The sequence below is a fragment of the Mytilus californianus genome, unplaced genomic scaffold (assembly GCF_021869535.1).
Source record: "Mytilus californianus isolate M0D057914Y unplaced genomic scaffold, xbMytCali1.0.p SCAF_7, whole genome shotgun sequence".
NCBI classification, from domain to species: domain Eukaryota; kingdom Metazoa; phylum Mollusca; class Bivalvia; order Mytilida; family Mytilidae; genus Mytilus; species Mytilus californianus.
In genome coordinates, this window is record NW_026262723.1 from 46,086,204 (window position 1) to 46,113,087 (window position 26,884).

General features: G+C 31.8%; 1 protein-coding gene across 1 annotated transcript in view; it reads left to right on the forward strand.

Annotated features, from left to right (window-relative positions):
- Window positions 1-26,884, forward strand: part of LOC127709119 (DNA-directed RNA polymerase III subunit RPC1-like) — a 145,024-nt gene that overhangs the window by 61,780 nt on the left and 56,360 nt on the right. Inside the window, exons 14-20 of the mRNA XM_052214469.1 lie at window positions 274-343; window positions 1,036-1,163; window positions 5,179-5,314; window positions 6,162-6,326; window positions 8,629-8,713; window positions 12,536-12,623; window positions 20,576-20,687. Of these exons, the coding sequence (XP_052070429.1) occupies window positions 274-343; window positions 1,036-1,163; window positions 5,179-5,314; window positions 6,162-6,326; window positions 8,629-8,713; window positions 12,536-12,623; window positions 20,576-20,687 (784 nt within the window). The remainder of the gene's footprint in view (window positions 1-273; window positions 344-1,035; window positions 1,164-5,178; window positions 5,315-6,161; window positions 6,327-8,628; window positions 8,714-12,535; window positions 12,624-20,575; window positions 20,688-26,884) is intronic.

The window sequence follows — 26,884 nt, forward strand, 5'->3', positions numbered from 1 at the left end:
TTTGAATTTCATTTCTGTTTGATGATTTTTTGGAGAGTTATGGTCCTTGGACTTAGAAAATTCACTTAAATTATCAGTTTTCCGCACTTTTTTTCGTCATGCTTGAAAATATTGACCTGATATTTGTTGTATAGTTTACACCATGACCAGTTATAGATCAAGTTAGCATTTTGTTCCAGTTCAATTAATTTTTAACCGGTAGGGGACTATGTATTGCCATGCAATACTCTCAGAATGCTTGTTTTAAGCTTATTTTGCTTTTTACATTTCTAGTCAAAGTCAAATATAATTACACCCAGAAATGGTGAACCTTTGATAGCTGCTATACAGGATTTCATCACAGGTAAAGATAAGCATTTAAGGAGAAGGTATTAATTGTTTAAACTGTATACATGCTGGAATAAAACATAACCATTTTCATGATTTTCTTATAAAGCATTCCCCTACCCTTTAACATTCAATACACCTCAGAAATGACATTAATTCAGGGAAATGGCAAAATTACTCACAATATTGACTTTTCACTCATTCATGCTAAAAAAATTACACAGCACAACACTTCTCCCCAAAATATTAGCACATTAAGTGTATCATATGATATGAGGCAGAGGCTACCTGATGAGTTCCTGAAGGTTCATTTTTGTAATTGGATTTACATATGGATACAATTTGCAGGGAAATCCATGCTCCTTTAAACTGTTTAAAAGAATGAAAAACTGGAAAGGATTTGATTGATCGACATGTTGTTGAAGGTATTTCATTTTGTTAATGGTATGATCCAAATTGTCCCTTCAACCAATTTGCTCCCTTTTGGAGTAAATTAATTTATTCTTGTAAAAAGATTCTTTGAATGTCACATGTAATCTAATGTTAATTAATTTCAAATATTTCTGAAATTACCTTTTTTGGGAGTCTAAAACCTCTTAGTGTCTTCCATAAGACATTAATGTTTTCATAGTATAATTGTATAATTGAACTACATGTATATATTATTTAACTATTTTTTATTGATTATAAATAGTATCAATTTTTTAGGAGCCTATTTATTGACACAGAAAGATGTGTTTTTTGATCGAGCCAAGGCATGCCAGCTGATATCGTCCATGTTAACTGGTATTGATAGTACTGTCAGAATAGATCTTCCTCCTCCTGCAGTTTTTAAGGTAAAAAAATATAGAAGTTGAGATTTTAACTTTTTATCAGGAGGCTATATATATCTAGAGAACAGAGTTTCATACCATTATTGGTCCTGTTGATGTATTATACATCTGTAACACTTTCTCAATATAAAAATAGTTTCATCTTTTGCCTAATTTTTTGACAGCTTCTTTTCATGAGCAAAATGAATATCAGCAATGTTCCCAATGTCTGACCCAAAGGTTTTTGGCATGATGGTTCTTTGTCTCAACATAGATACATTCTTGGATGTTCACAGTGTATTCTTTTGAATATTTTTATGCAGAAGTGTGTTTATACTTTTATTCAACATCTGGTGAGGTCATATAATAATTAATGCAATTAATTACAGTCAAACCTCAATAAGTTGAAGTCAAAGGGACTGGCTAAAACTGTTAAGACTTATCAGACTTCGAGTCATGCGAGGTCGCAAGCTGCATCTGACATTTCCCATTTCAATATTGCAACTCATATTGTCAACCTGGTATGTTTAGGCAAAAGACGTATATTACTTTCATTTCAATCAGCGTCAATACTGCAAGTATTAAAAAATATATTTCAAATAAAAATGAGATGGAAATGAGTACACACTGTGTAAGTTCATAATAAATATGTATATAGGTATATTTTTTGTACATATTTATAATTTTGCATTGTATGTTTTTTATATTGTCAATGAATTCTATTTTAAAACTTCAAACCACCACATTATATCAAACTAAGTGGGATTGATATGTAGAAGTGAGAAAGAGAAAACAGAGTATCTGAAGATATCAGAATTAAGAAGTTGACTAAATTCATTTTGTTAAAGTAGTGGGCTTAAAATATTCAGCACTTACCTACATGTTAAATCAGTACTTATACTCTTTAGATTTGCTTTGGCTTTTACATTTTTGTTGAGCCTGCGACTTTTGTTGCAAAAGCGAGACATAGTGATTCTACATTCCATTGTCGTCGGCGGCGGCGGCGGCGTCCTGTTTATCTGTATTTTACTTATAAATGAACTTAGTTTTTGTCGAGCCTGCGACTTTTGTCGCAGAAAGCTCGACATAGGGATAGCGATCCGGCGGCGGCGGCGGCGGCGGCTACGGCGGCGGCGGCGGCGTTAGCTAACTTCTTAAAAGCTTTATATTTTAGAAGATGGAAGACCTGGATGCTTCATACTTTGTATATGGATGCCTCATGTTACGAAGTTTCCGTCAGTCACATGTCCAATGTGCTTGACCTCATTTTCATGGTTCAGTGACTACTTGAAAAAAAAGTTCAGATTTTTTGTAATGTTAAATTCTCTCTTATTATAAGTAATAGGATAACTATATTTGGTATGTGCGTACCTTGCAAGGTCCTCATGCCCGTCAGACAGTTTTCACTTGACCTCGACCTCATTTCATGGATCAGTGAACAAGGTTAAGTTTTCGTGGTCAAGTCCATATCTCAGATACTATAAGCAATAGGTCTAGTATATTCGGTGTATGGAAGGACTGTAAGGTGTACATGTCCAACTGGCAGGTGTCATCTGACCTTGACCTCATTTTCATGGTTCAGTGGTTATAGTTAAGTTTTTGTGTTTTGGTCTGTTTTTCTTATACTGTATGCAATAGGTCTACTATATTTGGTGTATGGAATGATTGTAAGGTGTACATGTCTAGCTGGCAGGTGTCATCTGACCTTGAACTCATTTTCATGGTTCAGTGGTCAAAGTTAAGTTTTTGAGTTTTGGTCTTTTTTTCTAATACTGCATGCAATAGGTCAGCTATATTTGGTGTATGGAATGATTGTAAGGTGTACATGTCTAGCTGGCAGGTGTCATCTTACCTTGACCTCATTTTCATGGTTCAGTGGTCAAAGTTAAGTTTTTGAGTTTTGGTCTTTTTTTCTAATACTATATGCAATAGTTCAACTATATTTGGTGTATGGAAATATTTTATGATCTATATGTCAGTCACGCAGGTTTTATTTGACCTTGACCTCATTTTCAAGGTTCATTGCTCAGTGTTAATTTTTTGTGTTTTCGTCTGTTTTTCTTAAACTATAAGCAATAGGTCAACTATATTTGTTGTATGGAAGAATTGTTAGCTGTACATGCCTGCCTAGCATGGTTCATCTGACCTTGACCTCATTTTCATGGTTCATTGGTCAATGTTTAGTTTACTTGGTTAATGTTAAGTTTATGTGACAGTTGTAATAAAGCTTTATATTTAGGACTATCAACATAATATCAATGATTAGTAAAGAAGGCGAGACATTTCAGCGTGTGCACTCTTGTTCTTCCAGTTAACATTACATTCACTCTGTGGTTAAAGTTTTTGAAATTTAAATAACTTTCTTAAACTATCCTGGATTTCTACCAAACTTGGTCAGAAGCTTGTTTATGATCATAAGATAGTATCCAGAAGTAAATTTTGTAAAAAAAAAATCCTATTTATCTTATTTTACTTATAAATGAACTTAGTTTTTCTTCCAGTTAACATTACATTCACTCTGTGGTTAAAGTTTTTGAAATTTAAATACTTTTCTTAAACTATCCTGGATTTCTACCAAACTTGAACAGAAGCTTGTTTATGATCATTAGATAGTATCCAGAAGTAAATTTTGTAAAAAAAAAAAATCTGTTTATCCGTATTTACTTATAAATGGACTTAGTTTTTCTGCCAGTTAACATTACATTCACTCTGGTTAAAGTTTTAAAAATTTTAATAACTTTCTTAAACTATCCTGGATTTGTACCAAACTTGGACAGAAGCTTGTTTATGATCAAAAGCTAGTATCTAGAAGGAGATTTTGTAAAAATTTATTTCCTGTTTTTACGTATATTACTTATAAATGGACTTAGTTTTTCTTCCAGTTAACATTACATACAGTCTGTTGTTAAAGTTTTTAAAATTTTAATAACTTTCTTAAACTATCCTGGATTTGTACCAAACTTGGACAGAAGCTTGTTTATGATCTAAAGATAGTTTCCAGAAGAAAATTTTGTAAAATCACACTGAAAACATAGACAACAGCAAAAGAAGGCGAGACACTGGGTTCCGCGGAACCCCTTACAAATTTTTATCTGTATGTATTTCCAGGACTTAAGTGCTTGGGCATATTAAACGAATTTATCCTGCTCGAAACCAAACTTCCATCTCCTCCTTGGTGAGCAAGGGACTTAGACTAACTTGAATTGTACAAAGATTAATAAATAAGTACAGTTTACCTGTGTTTAATTATGTTTACCTGAAAAATAAATGCACGCAAATGTAATGAAAAGCAATGTGCAAATGTAATGGTGATGCACGAAAACGTAATGCACCAAAATGGATATACCCAGAATTAATTTAGGAAACTTGTCTTGGTGCGCAATAAAATTATATAATTTCAATATTTGAATAAGTAATTCAAACGTTAGATGTTTAATTTCCATTGATTTTTTATTTCACTCTGAACTTCGGCACATCAGGGTTGAGTAATGTTCACTTTTTTTAGAGGGACTTTGAAATATACTAGAGTTAAGCGAGATTTAAAAACTACAAAGTTTGACTCATCAGAGGTAGAAATGCATGGAACAAACAGGAATTTTACTGAAACTGACAAAATACCTAGACTTATTCAAGTTTTTGACACAATGAGGTTAGACTGTATCTAAAAGGACATTATATTTTATTAGGTATTAGATTCTTACAAGGGATGACAGGGAATATGAGCCCATATCCTATGTGAAACCTGAATAACAATTATATTGCACTGGAGTGTCTTGATTATTAATTCACTATGAATTGCCATTCTGATTTTCATTTTGGTTCAAATGGGATATGGTCTCATATCCTCTGTCAAGGTAACCAATGAAATGCAGGGTTAGCCAGTATATTTCACTCCAGTTTAATTTAGATAAATATAGTACACATTAAGATTTTCCCCATCAAATTCTATTTAAGGGGAGTTGATATAGTTTCAGGAACTTAATTCTCTTGTATATTTATGAATATATCATACCAGTGGTGAAAGTATTTTATATTGTAGCCGTGTAAGCTGTGGACTGGGAAGCAGATTTTCAGTGTTTTGTTGAGGCCAAACATTGATTGTCCTGTACGAGTGAATCTTAGAACTAAAGGAAAGAACTATTCTAATAATGAGGACCTCTGTTTCAATGATTCGTGTGAGTTTAAGATTGTTTATTTTTTGGTTTAAACTGCTGTATGAAACTACCAGCTAACGGGTACATTTGTTTTGTTATAGATAGAAAGGAAACACAACTATTTTATGATATAAACCTACATTTTAATGTAAGACTGAAAGGCATTAAGGCATTAATTCCTGTGAGACACATAGTACTGTGGGTTCATGTATTTTCGTTGGTACAAATTTCTTTGATTGAGGAAAAATTGTATTATTCTGGATACTTGATGTCGTGGTTTTGCCAAAGTCATCATACAAGCTTATAGAAAGTCTGTACAAGCTTATAGAAAGTCTGTACAAACTTATAGAAAGTCTGTACAAGCTTATAGAAAGTCTGTACAAGCTTATAGAAAGTCTGTACAAGTTTATACAAAGTCTGTACAAGCTTATAGAAAGTCTGTACAAGATTAAACAAAGTCTGTACAAGCTTATACAAAGTCTGTACAAGCTTATACAAAGTCTGTACAAGCTTATAGAAAGTCTGTACAAGCTTATACAAAGTCTGTACTGTTGAACATTTAACTTCATGGTTTCCAAGAAAATTTGTACCCCTTGAAAAAAAATAAATCCACAGTATGTGAATAAAGTATTTAAACCATTAAAAGTGATTATACTTACTCTGTTCTGTAGCAAGTTAACATTTTATATAGTTCTGCTTTAAACAAACCAAATAATGGTAAAGAAACTTCATAAGATGACATGAATTGTTTGATTGTACCAGCTTTTAGAAACCACTTAAAAGGTATAAAATATGAATTTTATTCACAATTAACAAAATCATGAATTTTATACATTTTGTTTTTGCAATTTATTGTTTTTAATTACAGTTATAGTTATTAGGAATAGCAAACTGTTGACTGGATCTATGGATAAAGCGACACTGGGATCAGGTTCTAAGACCAATATATTTTATATCATTCTACGAGACTACGGTGAAGTGTATGCTGCAGACACATTATCCAGACTTGCAAGGCTGTGTCCTGCATTCCTCTGTAAGTATGAAAAAAAGAATATGCCAATGGGACATTAATCAAACAACAAAAATAATCAAAAGACATCTAGAGGATAACACACCGGCTTGATCAATAGACCAGTGTCAATACAGTAAAGATCAGCATTTACACTTCACTGTCTGGAACACAGATAAAACAATGTTTTGGGCAATATAGATCAGTGATATTAATACATGTTTTGTTTTACACATCTGCTGGCTTTAATTTTGGTAGTTTATGAAGTATGAATGTTTTTTGGTCTTTGTGGATATGAATTAGAAATTGTTTTTTTGTCCACTGCGTAACGAGTTACGGGGGACATGAAAATACCGGGCATCCGTCCGGTCTTGTTAGCTCTCTTACAGGTTCAATTATTGCCAGATTTTTATATAACTTATACTATAGGTTAATATCAGCAATATCTCTGACAAGTTCTATAATGGTGGCCGATCGAATTTTTTAAAAGAGTTATGCCCCTTCGAAATATTAAATCTATGGAAAATGGCCTCGTTGACGCTCTCACAGGTACAATTTTTGCCAGATTTTTATAAAACTTATAATATAGGTTAATATCAGCAATATCTCAGACAAGTTTTATAATGGTGGCCGATCGACTTTTTTAAAAGAGTTATGCCCCTTGGAAATATTTAATTTATGGAAAATGGCCTTGTTAATGCTCTCACAGGTACAATTCTTACCAGATTTTTATAAAACTTATATTATAGGTTAATATCAGCAATATATCGTACAAGTTCTATATTGCTGGCCGATCGACTTTTTTTAAAAGAGTTATGCCCCTTGGAAATATTAGATTTATGGAAAATGGCCTCGTCTGCACTCTAACGGGTACAATTCATGCCAGATATTTATAAAACCTATACTATAGGTTGATATCAGCAATATGTCGGACAAGTATTATAATTGTGGCCGATGGACTTTTTTTAAAAGAGTTATGCCCCTTGGAAATATAAAATATGTGCAACGCGGGGTACATTGGAACTCTGTCCTTTTATTCTGTTTTGTTTTTCTCTCACCTTGACGGAGTCAAAAAGCGAAACATAGGTATGCTGTTTCCGGCATCAGTGGTGGCGGCGGGTGCAGCAGGGGCAGCGTTAACAATGTATTAGTTTGTGATAAATTCTAGTTTATGGTGAACCACTAGTGGTAGGTCAATGATATTTGGTATGCAGTTGTATTAGCATTGGCACATCTCATTTCCATGGAGGTTATTTGGATTCTCCCGCTCAGTCATGGTCTATTGACTTTGAAACGTTTGCTTACTTTACATGTATTAGTTTGTGATTAGGTCAGTTTATGGGGAACCACTAGTGGTAGGTCAATGATATTTGGTATGCAGTTGTATAAGAATTGGCATATCTCATTTCCATGAAGGTTATTTGGCCCCACCCCCACAGTCATTGTGTATTGACCTTTAAACTTTTGCTTAGTTTACATGTATTAGTTTGTGATTAGGTCAGCTTTTAAAAGGGGAACCATTAGCGGTAGGTCAGTGATAATTGGTATACAGTTGTATAAGCATTAGCACATCTCCTTTTCATGGAGAATATTTGGTCCTTACCCCTCAGACATGGTCTATTGACTTTGAAACTTTTGCTTAGTTTACATGTATTAGTTTATGATTAGATCAGTTTAAGATGAACCACTTATGTTGAGTCAATAATATTTGGTATGCAAGTCTCATTTCCATGGAGATTATATAGCCCCACCCTCTCATCATGGTTCATTGACTTTGAAACTTTTACATAGTTTACAAGTTAATGTTTGTTTTTAGGTTTGTTTAAAGGGAATGACTTATGAAAAGTCAATGGTATTTGGTATGCAGTTGTATTAGCATGGGTACATCTCATTTCCATGGAGATTGTTTAGCCCTGTACCTTCAATCATGGTTTATTGACTTTGAATATTTGCATAACTTACATGTTAAAGTATTGCTATTTTAATATCAACATTTGCATTATCAAAATAACAAACAGGTGAGACATATCTCTGTTTTAACAGTTTATTCTAGAATGAACAGTCAGTAAATTGACCTGATTGTGTAATGAAGATTAGGGATGTTATAGTGGAAAAATAGGTTTTGTTTATGCAAGTAAATATGTTTGTATCATGGTTTTTTAAAGTAAAAAAAAAGGCTTTATTTATAGAATGTTCACAGCAACACATATCAGAACTACCAGAACTACCTCTTCATAAACAATATTAACAATAGTAATGTTTTATGTTTCAATTTTAACATTAATGTTCATTTATAAATTTTTTAACTGTTTTTGATATTTTTCAGCAAATCGTGGTTTTTCTATTGGTATTGGTGATGTGACTCCAGGTCAAGGATTGATTAATGCTAAAAACCTTCTTCTTGATGATGGGTAGGTACAGCTTTTTTTAAGCTAGAACTTTTCATTCCGTTTATAATGTGTTTACTTGTCTTATTTTCAATATTATCATAGTTAGAGACACCTGTAGCACTGTTGAGGAAGTAAGACAAAAATTCATCAAATCTTTGCAGAAATTTTGGATTAAACAGTAAAAGTAAGAACCATCATTTAATTGTATAAAAAAAGTATTGAAGAAAAGGAGTAGGTCCGGTAAGGGCCGATTTAGGCCTCAAAATTCAGGTTCATCTGATGAAAGATTTTGGATTTTTTTTAAACACTTAAGTGTCTACTTCAGTCGATTCAATTAGTTTATGTGAAAGATTTGAACTGATTTAGTCATTAAAGACGCTCAAATTCAAGCTTAAATATGAAAAATCTATCAAATATGCCATACTATGTCACTTTTCAGATGGTTTTTGTCAAAAAGGAAAGTGGCCGCATCCGTGTTCATTCTCAACCTTTATATATGTTATGTATTATCATCAAATTCAACTTACATTTAAATATTAAGAATGAACACAAATGCGGCCACTTCCATTTCAGACGGAAACCGTCTAAAAATTAACCAAAATGCTAAAATTTCAAAGATTTCAGTAATTTAGCATGACTTAATGATGCTAGTACCCGATACATGTGCATTGTATTGTAAAAAACAGCCCATATTTATGTAACAGAAGTATTCTTCTTTCCAATAAATAGCTAAAAATTTACATTTTAACAATTTTGTAAAACTGCTATATTTTGGGGCCAAAAAGAGGTCTTACTGGGCCTACTCCTTTTATTTATACTGACTTTACTGTGTTTGAAATATATTATGCCCTACCTGTTGTAACACCTCGATAGTTTTCTTATATGCAAAGTAGTAAAGGGCCCTTTATGGTTTATATGCTTGATGCGAGTGTTGAACATGAGAAATTTTTTGAATAAGAAGTAAATGCTCTTTCCATCAATTACAATAAAAAAATGTTTTGACGTATAAAAATGTTCAGCCATATAAATGGCCTGTAATGTTTAACCTGAAAGCAATTCACCCAAAGAGGCATTACGAGTGAACACATCAGATGGGATTCATACCACATCTTCTTATTTTTATATTTGACAGTTAATTAGCAGGAGTCATTGTTTACTTACCAAATTACCATTTCCCGTCATTAAAACCTCGTCAGTTTTAAATAAGCAAATCTAGCTGGCGATCAATTACTATGCAATTAACCGAAACTACTGACTGTAGTAGTGACCCAGATTTCATGGTTAACTGAACATAAAAATGTGATTGTGTGAAATTACGAAAATTCTCAAGCTAAAGTTTTTGTTTATGGTAGTTTACATTGAAGTTGTGGTCACATCAACCTGAAACTTATTACACATGTTCAATGTTTTTATGCCAAATTATTATTTGACCTGAATTTCACGGTTTACTGAACATCGACACATGATAGTGTGAGCATGGAAGTATTATATTGACAGGAACTCCTACGAAAAATTAGCACATTCCCATCCCACTGATTTCTTGAAGAAAATAAAAGGTTCCGACTCAGTTTGTCAAGTACGTGATAACTCCTTTGTGGGGTATCTGCGATGCCGCCTTCGCCTGTTCTGTTAAATGAAGCTGGTCTTATCACGTGATTTGGTATCGAGTGTCTTATCTACCTACCAATGTAAATAAACACGGAAACTCCCGTGGTTATTTGTGAATCGTCAAAGTAATAACGACACCTGTTTCCGTTCAAAAAATAAAGACAAAAGCTGAAAAGATCGAAAAAATCGGTCCATATTTAACAGAATGACATAAGAAAATTAACTGCATTCGGAAAGAGGGCAAGCTTATTTTTAATATGTTTTAATCATTGAAACTTGGAAATCGGGAAATATCCGATATTAAAAATTACATGTACTTAAAGTCGGGTGTTCGCGAAAAACAGTGTGATGCACGTGTAGTGTGCCAGATGGTGCCGGATAGCTTAAATTTAAGTTTTAAGGTTGTTAATTTTTATCGAATGTTACAAGAAAATTTATTGTTTTCTTTATCGTCTCAATTTGAAAAATGTTACTAACGTATTTAACAAATATGTTTTAAAGACTAAAAGAGCTTTATAATTACACGCACGTGATGACCTCTACATAGCAATATCAGGTTACGAGACAGATGAATTGTTGCACCTTTTATAATAAGTCCAAAGTTGTAAACAAACCTTTAACATTCAACCTAGTCCGAGATTACTCAGACGTCTGACAGATTTTTTTTACGGATGGCATTTATTAATTCTGGTTCGGCATTTAAAGAAATTTGGTTTTTTTGGGATTTTTTTTTTGTGAAAACAGTCCCGGGGATTTCGTTTCTTTGTATTTGTTTTTACGCAGCAAAACCGGAAAAACTGACATATTTTTAACTGACATGGTCGGTTAATGTCGTTTCCTTGACAATTAAGTACACATCCTGTTATTTCGGTATGTTCCGTAATTACGATCAATCACGAGGTTCCAAAAATTTGATCGGAACCCATGCATCCATATGACATGTAGAGTTAATTAACAAATACTTAACGATTTAGCGGCATCACACTATAAATGTTTGAAGTCCGCTTGTTGGAGTTCCTGTCAATATAATACTTCCATGGTGTGAGTTAATTAGGTATGGTGTACTATGGACACATATTCTTGTTGGCAGGGATCTTGGTTACCTACAGATTAATAATATTAAGTAACAAATTAAAATATTTGTTTGCATGAAATTGTTTCAAACATGATTATTATGTAAACCATGCAATTTCAAAGTAGAAAAGTGTGAGTTACATACATTATTTATATCTATATGGTAAAAAAAAAAATGTTAATTAGAAACTAATTGTTCTCAAATGCTCATCTTTTGATTGGAAAAATTAACTTCAGGTTTAAAATGTCATTTCCGGTGTCAGAACATAGCTCATTTTTCACTGATTCCAAAAATATATGGTTTATGGTACTTTGAAAAAAACCGACTCAATTAGCCACTTCCAGTTTACTCAAAGTCACTTCTGGTATCAAATAATAGCTTACTTTACAGTGATTCCAAAAATATATGGTGTGGATGTACTTTTAATTGAAATATGTGTGATAATTTGCTACTTCCAGTTTTCAAAGAATCACTTCTGGTTTCATTCAACAGGTTACTTCACAATATGGTTTTATGTACATTAACAGGAAATTAGTGCAAAAAAAAGGTACTTCTGGTTTACTCAATGACACTTCTAGTTGAATTTTTCAAGTTCATATGTTTTCCAACTGAATTCAATAGATCTTATGGCTTCTTACTGTACAAGTATGAAGTTATAGCAAAGGTCAAAGTCAAAAACTTCAAATTTACCTTGACCTTGACCTCAATTTCAAGATCAAAGATCAAGGATCTAAAATCAAAAGACCTTAAGTCCCTTAAATGTATGATTAAGAAGTAATTTACCAAAAAACTTATTTTGAATATTTAATCGGAAAAAACTATAGAAAGACACCAGAGCACTTTTTACGAAATATATTGGTGTGGGTTAAGTCATAACTTCCAATCTGACAAAAGCATTATGTCGATAACTTTTACGGATCAGGAGGAGTTGCAATAACAAGCAAAGTAGAAAATTCAATTCGTAAGGTTTATAAGTTACACAGATGTTATGTAGAACATAGAAATCATGGAAATGGAAATAAGTCTTATTATAGGTACCAGATCACTTTGGTCCAAACTAAAGAGATCATCCTTAGGAAGTTAGGAACATTTTGGTGAAAAAATAACAATTAGAAAAGAATCAAAATTGTTTCCACATTACATCATAAATATATCAACAGGTATAGAAAATGTGATGGATATATCCAGGATTTAGAAGAAGGAAAACTACGGACTCAACCAGGATGCACTGAGGAAGAAACTTTGGAGGTTAATCCCTATTTTTAACTTTATGAAACTTGAACTTAATATGTAGTATTATTAACAGGAAAAGTCTGTGGCTGTATTATAGTATTTTTTTAACTTCGCTAAAGAAAAGTTACCTGGTTATTTTGATATTTGGACACAGCCATAGTTAAATAGTGCAGTTTTGTAGTAAATGGCAACTGAAGATGGAATAGAATTCTAATTACTTGTTTTATATATATATTGAATATAAGGTCTCCCTAAGAAATGTTTTTTTCTAATTTTAATCAAATTTAGAATGCTTATCTACAAAAAAGAAATTGTTTTCATAAGTGGGATACAAATTATATAGAGTGTATTATGAATCAACCAAATAGAGAAGATAACCTTCACTTACATATTATATAAACAATTGAAAAAAAACTATTTCGACATATTTTATTCTTTCCTCTATTCTTACATTTGGAAAACATAACTGAATTATTGATTTAACATGTATTTACCAACCATTTGCTTTTCTTTAACAAAGATTATTATTGGAGAAAATCCATGTTAGTTTTTGTTGACCCTGCGACTTCTGTCGCAGAAAGCTTGACATAGGGATAATGATCCGGTGATGGTGGCGGCGGTGTTAACTAACTTCTTAAAAGCTTTATATTTTAGAAGGTGGAAGACCTGGATGCTTCATACTTTGTATGTAGATGCCTTATGTTATGAAGTTTCCGTCTGTCATATGTCCATTGTCCTTGACCTCATTTTCATGGTTCGGTGACTACTTGAAAAAAAAGTTAAAAATTTTTGTAAAGTTAATTTCTTTCTTATTATGATTAATACAGTCAGAGCTCTGACATAAACAAGTCAGAATAAAATGACTTCTTAAAGTCAGAAAGTGTTTTGAAATTCTGACCTGTACGCGTCAGTTTTTGTTTTGCGTAGTTTTCACTCGAGTCCGTCAAACCAGAAGTTATTTTGAATTTGCCGCCGATCTACGACACATACGATCACGTGTTTTTTTGCAAGAGATCACGTGTTTGAGAGTCGTTGTTTTGGAAGTGTCTCGAACGAGAAGTCATTGAATATTATATTGATTATTTACGATTTTTAGTGAAAATCTAGGTCATTGTGGGCATTTTTAGAAAGGTAATTCATATTACCTCCGTATTTTCATGGGCATTTTTATATTTTTTGCCTATAAAGAAGTTCCTTGCAAGTGATTTTTTTGCTGTTTCATGAAGGCGCGCGACCTGTAAATACGGATGCGTGGTCTTTGAGATGACCTGGTGTTTGACAATTCTGACTTGTTCAGGTCAGAAAATGTTGTTATGATAATGAATTGTTATTTTCGGGAGATAACTCGTGTTGTCTTAAACAATATTAACATTACTAACCAGTCAGTGCAATTTAAAAAGTAAAATTATTGCTTCGAGCTGAACATCGTCACATGATTTTTCTATTTTTAAACTCAATCACGAATTGATTTTAACCTTTCCGATTCGTTTCTCCCTATGAGAAAAACGATCATTGTGAATATTGATATGATGATAATGAAACGAAAATGGAAAAAATTTTAATAAAAGAAAAAGAAAGGGAGGGGTTTAACTAAAGAATTTATTTTTTATTTCTAAAGTTACAACTTAAGAACAATAAGTGATGCACACACCTGGTCTTCATTTATGATCATGGGACATGATAAAACAAATCAAATGAAATGTAGGGCAAGTCTCCTGGGATCACCCCTATCCCTGTTATTTCTCTATTCCTCTATTGAAAACTTGTTACAATTATTTCTTGTTTATTTTAATCTGCTGAGAGACCACCTTTACATATTATATTTATCAGAGTTTGTGCAAACAGAATTGTCTATTCAGTATTATTTTCCTCTCACATGCATCACATCTTATTAATTACATGGATATAGGAAGATGTGATATGAGTGCCAATGAGACAACTCTCCATCCAAGTTACAATTAATAAAAGTAAACCATTATAGGTCAAGGTACGGCCTTCAACACAGAGCATTGGCTCACACCGAACAGCAAGCTATAAAGGGCCTAAAAAAATTACAAGTGTAAAACCATTCAAACGGAAAAACCAATGGTCTAATCTATATAAAAAAAAAAATTTTGGCATATTTGTTTTCCTCTGAAATTACACATCTATAATTCTTACCCCAGATGCTTAGCCACATGAAGCATTTACCTCTTATTTAAGACATAGATAGTCTTTGTTTCTACAGAAGTGAGAAGAACATTGGAAGTCAGAATGTTCTGACTTATAAAAGTCTGAATGTTCTGACTTAATAAGGTCAGAAAGACTCAGAATGATCTGAAAATACTGACTTTTTTGATGTTTAGAGTATTTTAGACTATGAATGCACTTGTCATGCTAGTACCATAAGAAACCCTGACAAGATTTTGTTCCCAAACAACAATTTTTAAAGATATTAAGAATAACAAGTGTACAATGGAACATAAATTACAAAGTTATAAGTGTTGTGAAAAAAGCTATTTAAAAAAAAATCAATAGATAGTTATCTTTCAACTTTTACATGTATTTAAAAACAGTGAAAATATTATGCATTATATGTACGGCTTCTTGAAGGACAACAAAGTCACCATATTTGGTCTGAATTTGTATGTTTTTCCTCCTTTTTAACATTAATAATGTCGGCTTTTTTCTTAACTAATTTTAAACATTCTTAATTATAATTAAATTTCCCCAACATTTTGCTTACAAACTCTTTAATTTCTAAAGTCAAATTGAAAGTTGTCTTCACAGATTCAATGTGTCTGAAAATGTTATATTGAAAAACAATACTTTTATATCCTCAAATAAAATGGGCATACCATGAGTTTAATGGTCATGCAGATATGCAATCCAGAATGTTAACAATCAGAGTTTAGATTACAGTCATATAGTAATAGGCAGAGTTTTTCTTATATAATCAATAACCAGAGTGAAGATAATTGATTAATAGAGGTTTATTTTAATATAAGTAATAAACAAAGCTAATTAATACACTTGCAATCACATACATGTAGTTAAATTAGTAAATACAGAATATTCATACAAAATTCAGACAGAAATACTGTAATAGGTCAAGTCATTAGGGACGACATCAAAAGTTCAATGTAGGATAACAAACTTAATTCACATCACATAGTTTTTTCACTGACCCACCTACCCCCCCTCTTAACTTAATTTGGGAAAGATTGATTGACCAATATGGATTTATGTAAAATCAATTTTGGATAAACAAAACTTGCAGCAACTTTAACCCCACCCCCACCCCCACCCCCAAATTATTTGATTTAAGTTTTTTTATCCTACATTGGTCTTTTGATGGCATCCCTTAGAATGTGCTGACTTTGTACATGAATTGTAGTGATAGTTATGGCACCCATACAACATGTAGGAATCAGTCAAAAGGAGAGAAAAATTCCCGAAATTTATCACATAGTGACATTTGTGAGTCGGAATAACAAAATATAGACTCATTAATCTCTCCATCTTTTCAAAAAATATGAACCAGATTTTATGCATATCCATATAGTTTTTGACGGACTCTTTTAAGTCAGAACATGATTTGACCTGTTTGAGTCAATTTGCAGAACAAAATTTCCAATCAAAGCTATGTGTTCTTCCTCTTAGCCCCCTTCTGAATCTGCCACTGTTGAGTTTATTAATTGATTTTTCCATACATTATCATTAATATCAAATGGCAATGCCTGACTTAATAATTTCAATAAATTTAGTTTTTGACTGATTTTTTAAAGTCAGAACATGACTTGACCTGTTTAAGTCAATTTGCAGAACAAAATTTCCAATCAAAGCTAGGTGTACTTCCTTTAAGCCCTGCATTGCCCGGCTTAAATATTTCAATAAATTTATTTTAGTTTTGGACTGACTCTTTTAAGTCAGAACATGATTTGACCTGTTTAAAACAAAATACATTTAATATTGAATATACCAAATAAACTTTTTTATAGTCCTCATTATTGTGACTTATGGGGACTTTATTCTCTCTGTCTTTTATCTGGCTCACCTATATATTTTTAAATCAATATGACAATACTAGACTTAAAAGTTGTAATAAGTTAAGTTTTATTTGACTCTTTGAAGTCAGAACATGATTTGACCTGTTAAAGTCAGTTTACAGAACAAAATTTCTAATCAAAACTGGTCTTTTCCTCTAAGCCCCCCCCCCTAATCTGAATCTGCTACTGTTGAGTTAATTAATTGATAAGTTTGTTTAGAAACAATTCAGTCAAATGGTTTTTAAAATAATATTTTTTATAACCAAAAGTTCCATATGTTAACTTAACAGAAAAAAAAGTCATGAAAATGCAGAAATAGAATAAAATTTTAAGATAATTTGATGAAATTTGTAAACAAAATACATTTGAATATTAAATATACCAAATAAACTTTTTTATAGTCCTCATTATTGTGACTTTATTATTGGGTGTCTTTTATCTGATTTTCCCATACATTCTTAAATGCATATGACAATTCCAGACTTAAAAGTTGCAATAATTAGTAAAAGTATAGTTTTTGACTGACTCTTTGAAGTCAGAACATAATGTGACTTGTTCAAGTCAGTTTGCACAACAGGATTTACCTCAATGAAATATTAAGATATCAAATATATACCAAATAAACTTTTATATAGTTCTAAAAATTGTGACTTAATATTTGTGATCTTTTTTCCTACTTGTATCCATACATTCTAACAATCACATCACAATCATGACAATGCCCCGACTGTTACAGTTGCAATCCATTTAGTGTTTGACAGACTCTTATAAGTCAGAACATGATTTGACCTGCTTGAGTCAGTTTACAGAACAAAATTTCCAATCAAAGCTAGGTGTTCTTCCTCTAAGCCCCCCCTCCTAAATATGAATCTGCTACTGTTGAGTTAATTAATTGATAAGTTTTTTTAGAAACAATTCAGCCAAATGGTTATTAAAATATTATTTTTTTTGGCAACCACAAGTTCTATGTGTAAACTTAACAGAAAAGAAAAGTCATGAAAATACAGAAATAAAATAAAATTTTAAGATAATTTGATGAAAATCTTTAAAAACAAAATGTATTTGATATTGAATATACCAAATAAACTTTTTTATAGTCCTCATTATTGTGACGTAAGGGGACCTTATTTCATCTAGCTTTTATCTGGCTTTCCCATACATTTTAAAATCAATATGAAAATCCTAGACTTAAAAGTTGAAATAAGTTTAGTTTTGTTTGACTCTTTGAAGTCAGAACATGATTTGACCTGTTAAAGTCAGTTTACAGAAGAAAATTTCCAATCAAAACTAGGTCTTCTTCCTCTAAGCCCCCCCCTTTTTCCCTTTATCTGAATCTGCTACTGTTGAGTTAATTAATCATGTTAATTGATAATTTTTTTTAGAAACAATTCAGTCAAATGGTCTTTAAAATAATATTTTTTACAACCAAAAGTTCCATGTGTTAACTTAACAGAAAAGAAAAAGTCATGAAAATACAGAAATAGAATAAAATTTTAAGATAATTTGATGAAACTTGTAAACAAAATACATTTGAATATTACATATACCAAAAAAACCTCATTATTGTGACTTTATTATTGGGTGTCTTTTATCTGTTTTTCCCATACATTCTTAAATGCATATGACAATGCCAGACTTAGAAGTTGCAATAATTAGTTAAAGTATAGTTTTTGACTGACTCTTTGAAGTCAGAACATAATTTGACCTGTTTAAAACAAAATACATTTAAATATTGAATATACCAAATAAACTTTTTTATATAATCCTCATTATTGTGACTTTAGGGGACCTTATTTCCTCTGTTTTTTATCTGGCTCTCCCATACATTTTTAAATCAATATGACAATACTAGACTTAAAAGTTGTAATAAGTTTAGTTTTGACTGACTCTTTGAGGTCAGAACATGATTTGACCTGTTAAAGTCAGTTTACAGAACAAAATTTCCAATTAAAGCTAGGTGTACTTCCTTTATTCCAAGAAAGTCCATGCTTTCAGACTGCTTCTGAATCTGCCATTTTCGAGTTTATTATTTGATAATTTTTTAGAAACAATTAAGTCAAATGGTTATTTATTTTAGGGGATCTTAACATATATTTCCTGTGTCTTTTATCTGATGTTCCCATACATTCATTTAATATCATATGGCAATGCCCGGCTTAAATATTTCAATAAATTTATTTTAGTTTTGGACTGACTCTTTTAAGTCAGAACATGATTTGACCTGTTTAAAACAAAATACATTTAATATTGAATATACCAAATAAACTTTTTTATAGTCCTCATTATTGTGACTTATGGGGACCTAATTTCCTCAGTCTTTTATCTGGCTTACCTATACATTTTTAAATCAATATGACAATACTAGACTTAAAAGTTGTAATACGTTTAGTAAGTCAGAACATAATGTGACTTGTTTGAGTCAGTTTGCACAACAGTATTTACCTCAATGAAATATTAAAATAATAAATGTTTTGCTCTTAATACATTTAGCTTAAAGTGGATGAGAATATATCTTTTATTAACATAGTCTTATCATGAATAAGTGTCTTGTTTTTCCTTGGAAGATTTGAAGTATTGTCATGGTACTAGTAAATGTATCCAATATTGTAATTTGTAAATCTTTTGATATTCAGAAAATTGTATGATCCATTTTTTCTCGCCTGGTTTTTCTTTGTATTTTGAAATAATTGAAAGTGATGAGATAAATATATTATGTTTAGATTCTGGAAAGGAGAAGGTATGATGTCAGATGAACCCCACTTTTTAAAACTCTTTAATTCGAAACTAGTAATCACCATATTTTTATGGAGATTGATAACAAAGTGGTAGTAATGACTGCTTCAAATCAGAACAAAAATGACCTCTCGAAGTCAAAATGCATTAAAAAGGGGCATAAATCTTATTAGAATATGAAGATATTAAGTCACAATATTTTGTGCAAAAGCTGACCTGTGGAAGTCATTTTATGATAAATTAAAGTCTGACATAAACTGACCTGTACAAGTCATATTCTGTTGAGTGCAAGAAGAGAGACAACACTTACATCAAATTATATCTGACCTATGGAAGTCATTTTATTCTGACTTGTTTATGTCAGAGCTCTGACTGTAATAGGATAACTATATTTAGTATGTGCGTACCTTACAAGGTCCTCATGCCCGTCAGATAGTTTTCATCTGACCTCGACCTCATTTCATGGATCAGTGAACAAGGTTAAGTTTTCGTGGTCAAGTCCATATATCAGATACTATAAGCAATAGGTCTACTATATTTGGTGTATGGAATGATTGTAAGATGTACATGTCCAACTGGCAGATGTCATCTGACCTTGACCTCAATTCATGGTTCAGTGGTCAAAGTTAAGTTTTTTGTGTTTTGGTCTGTTTTTCTTAAACTATAAGCAATAGGTCAACTTTATTTGTGGTATAGAAGGATTGTAAGGTGTATATGTCTGTCTGGCAGGTATCATGGGACCTTGACCTCATTTTCACAGTTCATTGGTCAATATTAAGTTTTCATTGTTAAGTTTGTTTCTTAGATACTAAAAGCAAAAGGTCAACTATATTTAAGGCATAGATTGATTGTAAGGTGTACATGTCTGTCTGGCAAGGTTCATCTGACCTTGACCTCATTTTCATTGTTCATTGGTCAATGTTTAGTTTTCCTGGTTAAGTCTGTTTCTTAGAAACTATAAGCATTAAGTCAACTATATTTGGTGTATTGAATGATTGTAAGGTGTACATGTATTTCCTGTTTGATTTATCTGACCTCGATCTCATTTTCTTGGATCATGTTAACTTTGTGTGATACTTGTAGTAAAGCTTTATATTTAGGACTAACAACATAAAATCAATGGTCAGTAAGGAAGGCGAGACATTTTAGTGTGTGCACTCTTGTTGTCAGAGAATAAATAATTCATAATACATGTCAATTTTTCAGGCAATGATTTTGAAGGAGTTGTCAGTTATCAGAGACCACACAGGAAAAGCTTGTCTGAGAGAACTGGACAAAAGTAATAGTCCATTGAATATGGCTATCTGTGGATCAAAAGGTATATTTTGTTATTAGCAAGTTCAGTAGCCCTCACATATATTTTTTTGAAACTTATATCATAGGTTTATATAAGCAATGTCTTGGACGAGTTTGAAAATCAGTCCCGATCAATTATTTTTGAAAGAGTTATGCCCTTGGTACCATTAATTATATTGAAAATTGCATCGTAAGTGCTTTCATTTGTACAATTCTTGCCAGATTTTTATGAAACTTATATCATAGGTTTATATAAGCAATGTCTTGGACGAGTATGAAAATCATTGCCGATCAATTATTCTTAAAAGAGTTATGCCCCTTGGAAACATTAATTTTATGGAAAATTGCATCGTTAGCGCTCTCATGTGTTCAAATCTTGCCAGAATTTTATGAAACTTATATCATAGGTTTATATCAGCAATATCTTGGTCGAGTTCGAAAAATCAGTGCCGTTCAGTTATTTTTAAAAGAGTTGTGCCGATCAATTATTCTTAAAAGAGTTGTGCCCTTGGAGCATTATTTATATTGAAAATTGCACTGTTAGCGCTCTCATTTATACAATTCTTGCCCGTTTTTTATGAATCTTATATCATAGGTTTATATTAGCAATGTCTTGGACGAGTTCGAAAATCAGTGCCGATCAATTATTTATAAGAGAGTTATGCCCCTTGGAAACATTAATTTTATTGAAAATTGCATAGTTAGCGCTCTCATCTGTTCAATTCTTGCCAGAATTTTATGAAACTTATATCATAGGTTTATATCAGCAATGTCTTGGACGAGTTCGAAAATCAGTGGCGATCAATTATTCTTAAAAGAGTTATGCCCCTTGGAAACATTAATTTTATGGAAAATTGAAACTTTAGCGCTCTCATGTGTACAATTCTTGCCAGATTTTTATGAAACTTCTATCGTAGGTTTTAAATCAGCAATGTCTTGGACGAGTTCTAAAAATCAGTGCCGATGAATTATTTTTTAAAGAGTTATGCCCTTGGAAACAGTATTTATATTGAAAATTGCATCGTTAGCGCTCTCATTTGTACAATTTGTAGCAATGTTTTTGACACTTTCGAAAATAAGTTCTGATAAAATATTTTTAATGAGTTATGCCCCTTGGAAATATAAATTATAATGGAAATCACATTGCATTTGCTCTGAAGCCTTCATTTCTCTTAAGATATTGATAAAAAGTTTTAAAGAGCCAAAAAAGTGCTTTTTTAACTGGATTTTCGAAGGATTTGGGGATGTACAGCGGGCTAGTGGGCGGGCGGGGGCGGACGGGCGACTGCCAAACAGTGCCTGTTCATTAACAGGAAAACACTTTGACGAAATTTTTCAAATTTAGATATGTTGTTTCCTGTGACTAAATAAAGGCCAAGTTCAATTTTCAGGATTTTAGCTTTTCTCTTTGTTGAGTTATATCCCTTTCCAATAGTCAAAAGTGGTACTTATTATGTGATTGAGTTATTTCCCTTTGAACAGGAATGGTTAATTATATATACAAAAGTTTGATTACACTTACAGAAAAGTTTTATAGATTTTTAAAAGACATTGTATTAATGATAAGTGACATTTTGGATTTTTTTTTCTTTTCTTTGGTAAATTGTATGAAAAATTTGTGGTAGGTCTGTTTGTTATTCTGTATAAACTAATTTTCTGAATGCTATATTTATATATATTTTTTTTGTGAAGTGAACTCCTTTAAAAACTAAGCTTATATTGTCTATTAATAAACATATATTCTTGGGGTTCTTTGATATGCTGATTCTAACAATGTTTTAGTGGTTAAATCATATATAATTTTATTGATTATAATTTGAAAGTATATAACATCATATCTAATTTTAGAGAACTATTTTTAGTTGGAAAATAATATCTAATTTTAGAGAACTATTTGTTTATCATTTATTCAGTTTGAGTTATTTCCCTTTGAACAGAAAATTAATAAGTATATGGATAACATTAAACTGTGTTTCATTTCAACATAAATTAAATATATATAGGGTTCTTTCAAATGCTGAATCTAGACCTGTATTTAAACATTGGATTTTTGGGCCCAGTTTTCAAGTTGGTCCATATCAGGGTACAAAATAAAACTTTTTTTGATTTCAACAAACATTGAATTTATGGGTTTTTGAAATGCTGAATCTAACCATGTATTTAGAGATTTTGGATTTTGGGCTCCTTTATCAAATTGGTCCACATTGAGGTCCAAAGGGTCCTAAATTAATATTTTGTTTGATTTCATCAAAAATTGAATTCTTGGGGTTCTTTGATATGCTGATTCTAAAAATGTACTTAGATTTTGGATATTTGACCATAATACCATTAAATTTGTTAAATAAGCCGCAGGTTTTTTTCTCTGTCATTGTCCCTGCGTGTTATATATATGTATGTATTTTTTCAGTGTTTCAGGGCAAGCGTGAAAAAAAAATAATGTCTGGATTTTTTTTATGGAGACCGTCAGATTGTCAAGTGCTTGCAGTGACTTGATAAATTGTTCATGTGGCATATTTTGTTATGAATAAAAATATATATACTTTAACATTTATTCTTTATTTCATTGTTGGCTTACGAAGTTGATAACCATGTGTTCATTACATAAACAAAGAAAGATAACCGTGTTTGAAAGAGGTACCTTACAGGATATTAATTGTGTATTTACAATAAATATGTAATTGTTTGTTGTTTTAAAATGTTTTTAAATAAAATCTCCTAATGGAATAATAAAGGAAGTGATTGTGTTTCTTTCCAATATATCAAGTCTCTTTTAATGATGATGGTGATAACCATGTGTTGAAATGAACCCTTTAAAGTGTTTCATAAACAAAGAAAGATAAGTGTGTTTGAAAAGAGGTACCAATAACCATACAGGATACACTATTGAGGATTAACTGCTTGTTGTTTTATTGTGTTTCAAAATGAAATATCTTTATGAAATATTGTAGCCACATATTATCGGATGTATGAAATAAAAAAAAAAATATGAATTTTCATATTTAATATGCTAATACATTTATATATCGCCGTCTTATTTGAATTCCCCTTTCCGTGGCCCATCTCACTTTCAGTTAAAAATAGACAATGACTTGCAGAAACTGAATGGTTTTGTTGGTAGTTTTCAACCAAGTTTAAATTGAAAAGTGTTTGAAGCTAATAAACTAAAACTTTTATTTTATAGACAACAATAAAATTCTTCAAATTTGATTTGATAATTTGTTTCCCCCCCCCCGACTTATGTGTGACCAGTTAACATGTGGCTACAGGTACCCGGTCAGGCCTCTACAATAACTTTTTTTTCAACTTGTCCAGTAGGACAAGTACATACCAAAACTTACTTGTCCGAATGAAATTGTAACTTGTCCAAAAAAAATCTTAATAATAACCATTTTTGCATTTTAAGTTGATTCAAGGAACAAAATGAATTAAAACAAAAGAACAGAATTTGATTTATATCTTTTGAAATACTTTACAAAAATATGAGTCGAGAACAACTGAATCTAGTCATGTCACAGGACTTACGTTCTAGCTTTCTTTAGTGCCAAAGTCTCATCAGACTCTGCACATGAGGCACTGTCTGATAAGCCTGTCAATGTACACTCATTGGATTTGTATCTTGGTTTTTAGGTTGAAAAAAGTTTTTTCAAATGCAATCAATAAAAAAAAAAAAGATGTGGTATGATTGCCAATGAGACAACTCTCTGCAAGAGACCAAATGACACAGAAATTAAAATATATAGGTCACCGTATTGCAAGTATTGTTTTTTTTCTACAAATGATGAAATATGATTTTGTGAATTTTATGGTAAATAATTTCTTCATTTTATTTTTTTAAATATTTTTTGTTAAAAAAATTACCGGTATGGTATTTATTATAAAGCAACAGAATAAGTTCGAAAACCAGGTACTGATTTGTTTTGGTCCCGAAATGTCTCCTGCGTTGCCAAACTGTCTATTAATCATGTCTATTAAATATGTCTTATTAAATTTGGAGCGGAATCGTTTTTCCAGCTGGTGACAACTGTCTTGAAAAGTTTCCTTATCTACAAAGCGGATCAGTAAGAGGGTTACACTAATGACTGGACCCAATGACACCCTCAGTAAGACTGGTTTCCGAGAAAAGTATGCCTTTTACCTCTAAAAAAGTACCTGACAAAGAACCAGTTTTAAAGTATCGATTGCAAGTAAACATGTCAAATTAGTACTTGTTTTTATCTTCTTTTCTTGTTTTTTGTTTATAATTACTTTGTTCATCAAAGTTGGATTAAATTTATTTTCTGCAGAATAATTTTACTTGTCCCGTCGGACAAGCTTGATATAGCTTTTACTTGTCCGACCTTTTTTTCCTCTGGTACCGGACAATCGGACAAGTGTTATTGTCGAGGCCTGCCGGTATTAGGTAATAATCAAGGTAAACAATGGCAGTTTTATGGCTTGAGTGACCTTTAATAAATACATTTTCAAGAAGATTAAAATCCTTGGTGTCTTCCTCCTATTCCCACTTTTTAAAAATCACTATTCCTTCTATTCCCACATGCAAATAACAATAGATGTTTTGATAAATAATTTGTTTTTATAACAACCAAGGTTAATTAAAAATTCACCTAAGATTTACCTGTATTTTTAAAAAGAAAACATATTTCTTACACTGTTTAATAGAATTGAGAATGGAATTAAGTATAATATTATTTAAAAAAAAAAATAATTTAATACACTTTTTATTTGTAATACTTGAAAATAAAGAATAAGTCAGATAAATAGAAGTAAGATTAAATAATCATTGAATTTGTCATTTTAAAAATTTGTCATCCGAACAAATAAATTGATGATAGACAATTTTATAACAAACTTTCTTGCAAGATTTTCATGTACAACAAACGCAAGAAGAACCTCATAGTTTTACCAAAAACTATTGATGAAATCAACATAGATGGTATTTGGGCAACACAGTTGGACGTATGTTAATCTTCAGTACTCAAAATAATCTAACACACTAAGCAGCTGAAAATATCATATATGGTGATGGTACATTTTACTCCTGTCCGAGCCTATTCTTCCAACTTTACACATTTCGCGCAATGGTTGATGGCGCAATGTATCCACTGGTACACAGTTTACTTCCAGCCAAGAGCGAACTAGTATACACAAGGTTCCTGACTTTACTCAAAGATGTATGCCACCAACACCAACTACAACTTCAGCCTACCACTATCTTCCTGGACTATGAAGTCGCCCTCCGAAATGCATAATATTCTGTATTTCCTGGCTTCAACGCAAAAGTTTTTTCCACTACACACAATGCATCTGGAGAAAAGCACAAGAAACAGGGATTCAGGTTCCATACAAGAAAGACAACAACCTTCACCAACTAGTACGCTGTGCCGCTGTCCTTTCACATGTACCTTCTGCTGAGGTCGAAGATGTGTGGTTTAATGCCCTAACATACATAGATCAGATTGATACTAACATCAACTACACGTCCTTTACAGACTATGTAACAACATACTGGGTCGAACAGAACAGTACCCTTTGGGACCATTACACAGTACAGGGACCGAGAACTACACATCTAGAGGGATGGCACAGCAAGCTGAAGAAACATGTCCAGGACCCACATCCAAACATCTTTAAACTCATATATAAATCTAATGAAACACGAGGAAGCTTTCAACGCCCTGACCATGATCAGAATGCAGCCGGTGGGAAGAGAGTGGCCCAAAAACGAAAGTATGTCGAAATCAACAACAGATTAGAAGAGCTTAAAGTTAAACACCACAACCAGGAAGTCATAGCAGTACAGTTTGGTGATGCAGCCTCCCACCTTCTTCACGTTGAATAGATGATTAAACTTTAATAAACTTATATACAGTGAATTTTTAATGTGTGTGCTACAATGTAGGATTTGTTTTAGTGCTGTTAACTTGTATTGTTTGTTTCATATTATAATGCTTGCTTGAATCAATTGTTGAATTTGTGTTATAAAAGAAAAAAAAATAATTTACTTATATTTGTTTCCATTTCTTTCATATTTATTTTAATTAAAAACACAGAATTCATACACACACAAAAATAACCAATACCTATCCAAAAAAACAGTTGTCAATTAAAAGTTGATTAAATAATGTTTATACAGTATACATTTGTAATCCTTTGTTTGCACAAGTTTTCCCCCTATTCCCACATGAAATTTTAACTTTTCCTACCAGATTTATAAAAAGT